The 12,393-nt window shown below is 41.8% G+C and overlaps 1 protein-coding gene across 10 annotated transcripts in view; it reads right to left on the bottom strand.

The window, feature by feature from the left end:
- Nucleotides 1-12,393, bottom strand: part of PTPRM (protein tyrosine phosphatase receptor type M) — a 743,228-nt gene that overhangs the window by 18,985 nt on the left and 711,850 nt on the right. For all 10 annotated transcript variants that reach the window (XM_074987422.1, XM_074987431.1, XM_074987423.1 and 7 more), the window contains 5 exons: nucleotides 9,335-9,489; nucleotides 8,895-9,030; nucleotides 8,177-8,326; nucleotides 7,496-7,669; nucleotides 4,367-4,498 (listed from right to left, as the gene is read on the bottom strand). In XM_074987422.1, the coding sequence (XP_074843523.1) occupies nucleotides 4,367-4,498; nucleotides 7,496-7,669; nucleotides 8,177-8,326; nucleotides 8,895-9,030; nucleotides 9,335-9,489 (747 nt within the window). The remainder of the gene's footprint in view (nucleotides 1-4,366; nucleotides 4,499-7,495; nucleotides 7,670-8,176; nucleotides 8,327-8,894; nucleotides 9,031-9,334; nucleotides 9,490-12,393) is intronic.

Raw genomic sequence — 12,393 nt, 5'->3', positions numbered from 1 at the left:
GGATGCCACAGCTCCCCGCTGCTCCCTCTGCCTCATCCTTCTCAGCACGACTGAGTGGCTCTGGAAGGGGCAGGCTTAGCCACTCCTCCTGCCAGCTCTCCTGCAGGCTTAGGCGTCCCCCCACGTACAGCGTGGTGGCTCCCTGCCCTGCCATGGATTTCTTTTCTGGGGCTCCCTGCCACAGCTGACTACTCAGCAGCTCCAGAGACTGCCACCGCTTCAATAAAAAACCTGTTAATTCTGTTGGCTTAATGGCAGGCAACTGAACTTAGCTTTCTGTTCATGTGGCAGCAGCCTCTGGAGCCAGAGGAGGAATCAGTGGCAGCAGCACTCGGAGCTGCAACTGGCTCCTGAAAGAGCCACATTCAGCTCTGGAACTGCAGGTTGCTGACCCCGATATCCTCCCTTAGTCTCCTTTTTTCTAAGCGGGAAGTCCCAGTCTTTTCAATCGTTCTTCCTGTGACACCTGTTTTCAAACCCCTAATAATTTTTGTTGCCCTTTTCTGAACCTTTTCCAATGCCATATATCTGTTTTGAGATGAGGCAAACACATTTGTATGCAACATTCAAGATATGGGTGTACCATGGATTTGTATGGAGGCAGTAAGATACTCTCTGTCTTATTTTCTATCCCTCCTTTCCTCCCCCCACCCCAGAGACATCCCACCTCACAGAGACCTTTGAAGAAATGTCACTGATGCAAGATCATTTGGACATTTGACATTCTTTGGTTATAGCACCTCCTGCTGTCATCCCACTACTAAGACAGCTCAAGTTATTTACTGATTCAGTGTCATTGCTGTCTACATGCAACATCAGAAAGTCATTCACTGCTATTTTACAGGACGCATACATAGCTTTGATTTTATCACCACTGATCTTATGGCCCAGAGATTCTAGAGTTTCTCCCAGATTTTCCAGCATTAGCTGTAGTATTTTCAAGTAAGCAAACATCATCCACATAATCAAGATCTTCTAAAATGAATCTCGGCATTTTGCAACTCCTACCTGAACCCGAAAAAGTTTTGGATGGGAAGAAGGGCTTTATTACCCTCTTTTTTTCCCCCCAAATAGTGGCATAGTTCGTTTGCTCAGATTATAGGGGAATAATGCTCCTGTCAGTGTCACCAAAGGTGCTTATGACCATATTACCGTACAGGGTGAAATTGTGTCTTAAGTCAAAAATGACAGGTAATTAAAGTGGCTTCCCTACTGGTCAATCTACCAACTATGCTACATATGCTTTGTGGAATGTTACTGAAAAACAAGTAAGGCAACAAAACACAGTTAACACTCTTTTATAGCCCATGTAGTTTTTTACTGATGCCATAATGATTCCCATAAATACTCATTCACTATGTCTATACGGGTTCTGGAAGATCAACCTGCCAGGGTGCAGTTTCACTTGTCTGGTAGGGATGCACATAACTGACTTATCAGGAATCAGCAGTCCCTTTGTGCCTCGCAAAGAGTAAGGGAGGTCGATGGGAGACACTCTCCTGTTGACCTTCTTCTGTGAAGATGGCCAGGTAAATCGATTGCAGATATGTCAATTCTAGCTATGCAACTGCCAGAGCTAGAATTGTGTATCTGCAATTGACTTAATTTCCCTAGTGTGGACATAGCCTAATATGAGATTTCTGATGAGCTAGTGTGCCTCATGGAAAAACTATCATGGTACAGTAAACCCTCAATTTTACAGACCCCAACTTAGTGGACTTTGGGAACAATGGATGTCTCCCCATTGTTCCCACAGTCCGCTGGGTCTGTAAAGTAGTTACGTGACTTACTGCTGCCACAGCCTGAAGAAGCTGCCACATCTTCTACTGGAGCTGCCCTATGCTCCTCCAACCAGTGGTGGGTTGCATACATGGGCAGAATGGCACTTGTGTATATGCTCCACCCCTGGTGGGAGGAGCATGTGGTAGCTCCAGTGACGGCTCCTGTAGGCCATGTGATAGCCCCTCCAGCTGCACACAGCGGGGTACCTAAGGCCACATAAGGCAAGGCAGCTCCAGCTACACATGATAAGGTGAGTCCAGCCATGTGGCGAGGTCCCTCCAGCCATGCAGCAAGGTCCAGCTGCTCCTCCAGAGGCATTGGCTCTGATGAATGGCAGTTTTTTTCTTTTTTGTGGGGCTGGGGAACCCTGGCGGGCATGGGTGGGCAGTAAACCGTTGCATTTAATGGACTTTTTGGAACAGTGGACACCCCTCCCCTCTATTAGTCAGTTAAATAAAGGGTTTACTGTATGTTTAGCTATATGAGAGTCAACAGCTATAGTCCAGACTGGTTTTCAGCAGACTTAGAAGTGCACCAGGGTTATTTTCTTTCACTCATGTTATTTAATGTTCTAATATAGAGCAACTGATGCAGTATGTTAAAATAATATGTAAATACATGATACAGAAATATATAAAGGATTATGACAATTAGCAATAAAGCTGTGTGACAGCAAATGGTTTTTAATAAACCAAACCCTCTTTTCCCTCCTTCTTTGTTCTTTGAGTTTTGAGATTTTTTCTTAACAAAAAGCTTGTCACTTACATTGTAGGAAAAAGCGTAGTGAACTGCAAAGGCAGGTTTATTACTTGACACTCACTATATGTCAATCACTTTTAACAGTGAGTGAATCCAACAAATGCCTAAAATATCCAAACACTACTCTATATTCAAAATACAGCCTACACTTTCAAAACTTCTATATGGTGGTTACTAAAAATTTGACTTCCTCATTCATTCTCAGACTCATGAATAAAAATGTTGTCTTTAATTTCTATTTTTTCCCTCTGCAGAGGGGTAAGACTGGTTAGGATTAAGAATTTTAGTTTACAAGACAGTATTTGGAACGTGTAGGCACTTCTTTGAAGGACAAGACTGAAAACTGTTACATTCTTTAACAACAAAAATGTAGTGTTAACATGAAAGAAAAAGTAAACATTTTTCTGTGTATGACAAAGTTATTTAAAAAGATTTTTGAATGCATCAGGAATTAATATCACACGCAGCATATAACAACATTAATTTTGGGTTTACTTTAAACAATTATCAACATTTTAGATCATTTATATTGTAGTTTTGTTCACTACATTATTCTTGTTTAATGAGAGTGTTAAGTAAAGTCAGTGCTTAAGAACGCTGCCATATTAGAAGTGCAGAAAAGCTCAAGTTCTTCATTTCTTAAACAATGAGCAGTTACCATCAGAAGCAGATCAGGTTTTGTGGTGTCCTGAGACAGAGCAAGTGAAGGCCCATCCCCTCCTTTCAGCATATAACCCCACCTCACTCACCTCTTGCTGAGCACTCCTGCCAGGGAGTGTCCCCTACTTCCTTCCAGGGAGTGTCCCCTGGCAGGTAGAGTGGGGCAACGTCCTGCACCCAGACACTGCGTCCCTGCAAAAATGCTGGGTGAGTGGGCAGGTAAGGGCTAGCCCTGAGCTCAGACCCTGCTCCCTGATAGGAGGGCTGAGTGGATGAATGGAATGGGGCAAGCCCCTGCACCCTGACCCCACTTCCTGGCAGGAGCACCAGGTGGGCAAGCAGATTGGGTGAGAACATGTGGCACCCATTTTTCCAGGGCCCCCAATTGACCAGGGCCTGTGGCATAGGACCATTGGCCCCATGGCCACTCCACTATTGACTTACACTGTATGTTAACTAGAAGTGCTCCATATATTTGCCTCATCCCTGCTACAGCGAGAGTCTCTCTATGAAGAGAAGGTAGTCCAATCCCATTCCTGTTCAGCTCCTGCCCTCTCCACTGCTGCTGCAGCTCACAGATCCAATCTGTGTCACATGTGATGCTGATTTTTCGTAAGGGAATTACTGTCCACTAATAGGTAGACCAAGACCATAAACTCATTTCAGATAAGCCATGGGAAAGCTCAAATGTCTGTTCACACTTGGACACTTCAAACTTCTTACATGTTGATCCAATCCATGTCCTAGAATTAAAAGGTTCCATGTCCTATTATCAGTTATGAAGGAGTCTTCTTCCTGTCTGACTAAGGTAGGGGCAGTGTCTTTTTTTTTTTTTTTTTTTAAAGCTAGTACTGGCACCTCTGCAGCCCCAGCCATGGGATTGTCTGGGGGTAGTAGGCAGGTGGCCAGCTGACTACTGGCTCCTCTTTTTTTTTTTTTTTTTTTTTTTTTTTTGAAATCACAAAATAGCACTGGTAGGGGTGTACATATATATTTACATTTTGGTGGAAAAACTCATTCATTCCCCCCTCCTTCCCTTTGCCTATCCACACATGATGAATTACTTTTCTAATGTTTGTGAGTTATCTTTTGAAGTACACATGATACAGAATAAAAGGACTACTTTGTAAAGGACAGTTTGATTGGAACAATTTTTAGAACTTACTTGTGCTGGATCTACATCATTCAGCATGACAATTGATGTGCAGTGGTAATCTAGGACCAGCCTCCAGAAATCTTTGACAGTATTTGGTAAAGGATGTTGGGTAACTATAAAAGCTGAAGGCTGCTTATAGCTCTGCAAAACAATAGTGACAGAGGATAAAAATGAAAGCGATAAGACAAGAAGCCCATCCAGCAAAATGTCAGTAATGGCCCTAAACCCTGGGAAAATAAGTAATATTGTTATTTTGATGATAACTCACACAGTGCTTTCAGATCTACCCTGAGATGTTTGCTTGAGACCTAATAAACAGTAATTTTACTTCTGGAGACAACATGGCTTTAACAAATCAGACTTTTAAAAATGTTACGGCATGGGCATACAAAAAAAGAGATTCTTGTTTCCAATGTTGCACCCACAAAATCTTGAGCAGAAGGTGTATTTTGAATGGTAGATGGCCAGATTAAACAAAGCTGACTGAACTTGGTTATTAATGTGAGTGATAACTGTGTAAGGCGACACCTGGTTATTTTTTATTTTTTAAAGAAAATATTGCTCAAATTCTAGTCTATCTGGCAGCAAAGCAATATCATCTGGCTACAGATTTGCATGTGGTGCCAGAATGCCCTCTTTCTTTCATTTGGTCAGAAATCTCTTCTTAGCAGCTGATAATCACAAGATATACATACTGTAACTCTTAGATCAGCTGCCTTCAGTGATCATGAGAAGGTGTTTTCTTGCTTTAAGTCATGTGCTAAATCAGCCAGGGGCTACTCTTCACTGACTCTGTTCCTTCATGGCAGAGAGCTGTACTGAGCAACTGCTCAATACCAACACCAAACTCTTGTGCAGAGTGATGCAGGATTCCAAATTTCATCCCTCTTATTTAAAACATATAGGCTATGTCTACACTGGCCCCAAACTTCAAAATGGCCATTCAAATGGCCGTTTCGAAGTTTACTAATGAAGCGCTGAAATGCGTATTCAGCGCTTCATTAGCATGCGGGCGGCCGCGGCGCTTCAAAATTGACGCGCCTTGCCGCCGCGCGGCTCGTCCAGACGGGGCTCCTTTTCGAAAGGACCCCACCTACTTCGAAGTCCCCTTATTCCCATGAGCTCATGAGGGGGAATAAGGGGACTTTGAAGTAGGTGGGGTCCTTTCGAAAAGGAGCCCCGTCTGGACGCGCCGCGCGGCGGCGAGGCGTGTCAATTTCAAAGCGCCGCGGCCGCCCGCATGCTAATGAAGGGCTGAATACGCATTTCAGCGCTTCATTAGTAAACTTCGAAACGGCCATTTGAATGGCCATTTCGAAGTTTGGGGCTAGTGTAGACACGGCCATACAGCGCTATCCAGGGAGTTAATGAGGAGGCATGGGTTATGGGGCTTTAAGTTCATTCAGCTCTGCATTTCCATCTCATCTGATATGGTAAGAGGAGAGCAAATAAGCACCTTGTCCACAAAGTGGTGGAGATTAGGGTATGAGAAAAAGCAAACCACCTGCTCCTGACCCCAATGTAGGCACTTTCCTGGAGACGCAGGTGGAGCACACAGTGCACCAGCAATTCTGGGGAAATAGGTTGGCCCCAGGTAGCCAGATCAGTCAGCACAGTTTATAAGAGTCCCAAAGCTGTTCCAAGGTGGTTGCAGGGAAGGGGAGTCGCTGAACCACGCAGGGTCTGTCCCCAAGGACAGAAAAAGTGGAATAAAGACATCTAGTCCCTGTGCCCTGGAGCAGCAAGCATGGGTTAGATACAATGAGGATTCAGCCCAACAATTTGATTTCAAAGGTAGACAGCTCATAATAAGCTAATACTAAGGAATCAATCATCTTTCTTGATTAACACTTATTTACTCAAGAAAGTGCACTGACCTCTCTATGATGAGATGAAGTATAATGACAAGAAAGGAGACTGGAGGGAAGGGCTGGTATGTTATAATCTGAGAGTTGCCACTGGCATCCTGTGTGATCCTGGACACTGTGTAAACTTAGAGCCATTTAAGCTTTTGTTGAGGATATCCCCATTCATAAAAACAAAGATAACACCATCTAGTTTTGAGTTTTAACTAATATTAGTAAAATTCTTTGAGATCTTAGATTAAAAGTCTTATATGAGTGCAAACTATTATTGTTACCGAATCTTTGCTTTTCAGAAAGAATATTTGAACTATATTCATTCTTTCATAAACACTATTTTCTTGGGGGGTGTGTGTGTGTGTGTGTGTGTGTGTGTGTGAGACAATTGCAGACTATTTCTAAGCTGAATGAAAAAGCTTCTGTCATTCTGGGGTGCTTAAACCCCTTGTCCCCCACAAAAATCCAAAGGTTTGCTGCAAGAAGTGACAGTGTGATGTTAGCAGGACTGCTTTCCTGCCAATAATGCAAATGATACTCATTGGGACTGGAAATGTTTTGTGAGCCAAAGATCCAAACAGCTAAAAGCAATACAGCTAAATACAGCAATACAGCTAAAACAGCAATACAGCTAAAAGCAGTGTAGTGTAGACAAAGCCTTAATTACCTCAGTTCTGAAATGTCAGAGATAACCTGATAGTCTCTAGAAAGTGTAAAACATGTTGAAGTGTCTTTTTACTGATACTCTATTAGCGCTATTAAAATTATCATAACTGCATTTAAAAATCATTTTTTCATCAACTGAACAGGAAATGTTCATTCAGACAGACATAAATAGAATGACTCAGCTAATAGCTTGTGTACTATATGTGCTGACAGGCAATTATTTTTTCTGTTAATTACCATGTAAATTAGAAGGAAAGGGAATTAAAATATTGCTGCAAACCCTATTATCCCAGTTAGCTGCATTGGTGACTTAGTAGGTAATGCTTTTCCTCTTAGGCAAGATGGTTAAAAATTCAAGAGCTAGAGAGAAATGTGGCCATTTTTAATTTGTCACTACTCCCTGACTGACTCTCTCTGTGTGGTTTTGGAACCTTGGCTCTGACATAACATATGAGGGGTCCTAAATGTACTTAGAGATTTAAAGATTTTGTGTCATTTTTGAAAGGGAAGTGGAAGGATTTGAGCACTCTGGTGCTGACTATGCTGCCCACCATTTTACAGTTTGGAGCACAGTTTATTCCTGCTTTATTATTAATGAAAAAAGAGGGCTTACATCCATCAGTGCAGCATTAATGTAGTTACTGCTCTCCCCATCTATTGTTATGAGGAAAGGCAGGCATCTGTCTGGAGGCAGAACATCCATACAGCGGTTCTTCTCATGATTACGGGGCAAAAGTGCTATACTGCAATCTTCCACACGCAGTGTTGGAGTCACCATGTTTAGAGTCTATAAGAAAGAATAAACAATACATGAGCAAGATTAGCTCATCTGTGAGCAAGTTCTAAAGTATTCAAATAATAGGATTTCAAACTAACTTGGGATATGGTTTCAATGGAATTCACAAATGTAAAAAAAACAGAAGAAAAACAAACAACTGTGTTCAGAAGCAAAAACCTTGGATTGCTGAACATGAGCACATCTGAACATAGAACCTGAAGGATGGTCACAGGGCCACCTGTATTCTGAGGAAAGGATCCTGGAGGAAAAGCACACAAAAGTCCAACCTTTGTTTATGAGGAAAAAGATAATTTTACAACTACCTAATTGCATATCTTTATTATTTTACATACTTCAATAGAAAGTTATGAGATATTATTGCCCTGTTTTGTAGTTCTTTCCTCATAGGCCTGATCCAAAGTCCACTGAAATCAATGTAGGATTTCCACTGAGTTTAACTGACATGGGATGAGGAGCCATATTACATGTATTCACTTTGTTCTGTCCATAACTTACCCTAAATTCTTCTTTGATCTGACTTGAATTAGTCTGAGGATCCAGTTTATTCATTTCATAGTACACAGATCTAAATTGAGAAGCTGGAATAGAAGTATCTCCACAAAGGCAGGCTTCCAGGATTGCATCATGGATAAATACGTACTGCTCCTAGTGAAGCAATCGATACCATAACTGACTCAGAGGGAATGTACCTCAAATGTTAGTGCTCAAGTAAATGATAAATAACCTATAAAGCTCCCATTAAACATCAATGTACACTGCGTAGAGCCCTAATGACTATATTTTGTGAACTACGTTTCCTATTATACACAGAAAAAGCTGTGGAATGGTTGGGCCCAATCAGTAATGATAAATAAGCCAACCAAATGGTACACAACGCACACACACCCCCCCGCCGGTTTTCATAGTGGCCTGCCTCATCTTATATCTTTATTTTTGCATAGCTCCACGGCACTTCTGGGACCCAACCCAAAGTGGCAGATCTTAGGTCTGACTAAACAATATCCACCAAACTATTTTTTAAAAAACATTTATCATGTCATAAATGAGAATCAAGTAAGGGATCACCCATATGCTTGTTTAAATACAGACTGGCTTTGTTGTTCTTCACTGCACTATATGAGGTACTTTCCATGTGCTGTGGCAGGTAGGGTACATGATAAAGGCCAGTACTTCTACTGGAAATGGTCTAATATTCAGAAAAAGATGCCAATACCTCCGTTTGCACCATGTTAACTCTTCGAGATCGAAGCTCCCTGACACAGTTGTATATATCTACGACGCCTTCTCTTTCTGCCATATCTAGCATGATGTCAATGACAATGAAGCACCCAGTTCTACCAGCACCAGCGCTAAAATTAAAGAGTACAGGACATGATATATAAATTTACAGAAAATATAAGGTTTGGAGCCTGATTCTGCAAGGGCTTCAGGTGTGAGATACCGACAGATGTCAACAACAGTTGTGTGTGTAAAGATTTGCAAAACTCAGGCTCAGTTTTGGTATTTTCACTTCTGCTTCTACACAGGGCGTTATTGTGATTAGCTCCTATGGGTTCACTTAGTTATGGAGTGATTAGCTAACGTAAATGATGAAGAATGAGGCCCAGTATCTCAGTGGGAAAACTGAAAGCAGGGCCTTTTCGTTTGGCTTACCTGCAGTGCACAACCAGTGGGCCAGCATTAGGTGGGCTCTTGGACTTCACCTGCCGTACAAATCCAAGCAGTCCTGTTGCATGGTACGGCACACCATGGTCTGGCCAGCCCGTGAAGTGAAACTGTCTGATTTCTCGGATTTCATGAGCACCTCTCTGTCCATAATTAAGTAAACAACATGATGAAAATGTGGAAGAAATTAGGAGGGAGACATTTTCTGAAAAGGAGTTTAACAGTCTGGACCTTGCATAACATAATTACTGGAAACTATAACTACTGGAGATCTTTAAAAAGAAAGAGAAGATATGATATGTATTTCCAGCTGGAATCCAAGTATTAGCAAACAATACTAACCTGCTCAAGTGCTTCTGAAAAGCCCACTAAATGCATGCCTGCATCTTTAGGCATCTAAATAAATTCAACAACTCAGTCCTAAGGGAATAAGTCAATAACAAAGCCAGGAACAGGTATCACATGGCAAACTCCCCCTGACTTTGCTGAAGTTAGAATTTCACCCTAGAATTTCCGACCTTGATTCTTTAATTCCTCCGAGGGAAGCAACCCAACAGCAGCAGCCGCCTTTGTTTTGTCAACAAAACTTTTGGAGCGTTCACACTAAAAATGCATTCTGTTGACAGTAACTCAACAGAATGTGGCACTTTTGTCGACAGACTTCTGCTTCTCCCCATGAGGCAGAACACCTTTCTCGACAGAATCTGTTGATAAAAAAGTTGTGTGGACATGCTTGGGGGGGGTGCTCTTTGTTGACAGACAGGGCTTCCGGGTCACCAGGCAGCCCTGTCTGATGTGCTTCCAGTTGGCTGTTCTGTCGAGAGAGTGGGTGGGCATTCTGGTCACTCTCTGTTGACAGAGAGGATTGACAGAGCAATCCACTCTCGTGTGTGGCCACGATCTGTCGACAGAAGTTTTGTTAGGTGATCACTTCCAACAGTAACTTCTGTTGCCAGATGGCTGTGATGTACCCATAGACACAGAGTCTGCACTGTTGGATACCCCTTATGTGGGCAGCACTGAGGATGGAGAGAAGGCTTCCCTCCACTCCCCAGCTAACCACCACTTAACCTTTAGTAATTTAACACTCACAGTGCATGGATATAGTGACATAAGTACAGAAGGCCTACTGGAAAGGTATTTGCTAAGAAACTAAATGTCAACCCCTAGGGCACTTTTTTTTTCCTCTGTAAAATTGCAACCCTATGTATTTGCCAGTAAAAGACAGTCTTTTACAGATCTATATCGCAGAGTTCACCGTATACATTTCAAAAGCAAACAATATTATGAGATATGGGGTCCAGCCTGAACAGATATAAAGGTCAGCTGTGGAATAAATATTGATTATTTTAATATTTGGTATTCCGTATTTCTTTTTCTTAAGGATGTATGTCTCTGTCTTGTACTAATTTGCATATAAAAGGCCTAACTCTATTTGCATGGTAATGAAGTAGTCTGAAGTTTTTATTTAGCTTTATTAATAGTTCGCCAGAACAACGGCAGAGATTTCCAACACTTTGGAAATTTGTATCTCAGAGGAGTTGTTCAGCATTGTGTCAGAATGCCCATTCCTGTTCCCACTACTGCCAACAGCAAAACCTCAACTGGTTCTTCAATCAGACTAGGAACAGGATTAAGATCAAGGAAGCAGAAACATGGAGATTAAGAAGAACGGATTATTTTGAGAGATCACTTATTGTCCATGTATGTTTATAACAGGAAAAAGCAATCATGAGGCAAATATATCCAAACTTGACTGTGTTCTGTTGTAGGCTACGTCTTCACTGGGAGAAAGATGTGTTTTTACACTATGTTTAAACCTTAATGTAGACAAGACAATTTATATTTTAAACACGTAGGCTGTGTCTACACTCGCTCCCAACTTTGAAGGGAACATGGTAAGTAGGGTGTCGGGAGATCACTAATGAAGTGCTGTGGTGCATATGCAGCACTTCATTAAGCTAATTCTCCCCCATGGTGACTTCGAAGCGGCAAACTTCAAAGTGCCGGCTCGCATGTAGCCACAGTTCACCTGCCCGTACTTCGAAGTGCCTGGGCTACTTCAAAGTCCCTTTACTCCTCAGAATTTTAGCCACATCTACACACAAGCCAGCACTTTGAAGTCTGCCACTTTGAATTTGCCATGGGGGAGAATTAGCTTAATGAAGTGCTGCATATGCACGCAGCACTTCATTAGTAATCTCCCAACACCCTACTTACCATGCTCCCTTTGAAGTTGGGAGCGAGTGTAGACACAGACATAGAGGGGTAGGTTCACTCCTTACCACCTACCATGTTAAAATATAAATTGCCCTGTCTAGGGTAGGGTCTTAATATTTGTTTGCCAGCATACCCTTTTTGCTAGTGAAGACAAGCCTTTGAGTTTGTTTAGCAAAACTGTGTCTTGTCAGGGATCGGTGTTCATATTATACTACTTGTTGACTGCCAACGTAGATTAGGAAACAAAAAACAGACAAAATTGCTACATGAACAATACTGACATTTTGAGGGAGGGGGAAAAGAATCAAACACTGAAGTTATTAGCAGGATAAATAATCCCAGTTTTCAAAGCCCTTTTGAAAACAGACCATTTAAACTGCATCTGCAGAATTTAAATGTGCATCCATTGCATATGCACAACCTCCATTTGCACTTACAGAATAAGTAGATACACATACAATTGCCTGTCTGCAAGCACACTTACTTGTCTGACAAATGCAAATGGCTATGTGCCTTCAAAAAAAAAAATCTGTATACCTCCGACGGAACCTCACAAATATCTCAAGTGTAATTTTTATCTACCATTTGTGCTAGTCCTCCACCTTTTTAGAAAAGGATTTTGCAGATAGCATATTGCTATAATGAATTTTCTTATTGCATCTACAAAAAACCCCATTTTCATCTCTCTGCAGCCTCCCTACTGGGTTTTATACCCAAAACAGAATCACAACTATGTGAACCATGAAAGCATCTGATCAGCTTGGAAATACAATGTTTTTCACCTTTTCTTTTAAATCAAAAAGATGAAAAATCTGTCATACTATAAA

Source organism: Carettochelys insculpta, chromosome 2 (genome assembly GCF_033958435.1).
Source record: "Carettochelys insculpta isolate YL-2023 chromosome 2, ASM3395843v1, whole genome shotgun sequence".
Lineage (NCBI taxonomy): Eukaryota > Metazoa > Chordata > Testudines > Carettochelyidae > Carettochelys > Carettochelys insculpta.
The sequence above is the reverse complement of the archived record's forward strand: the minus strand, read 5'-3'. Positions and strand labels throughout refer to the sequence as shown.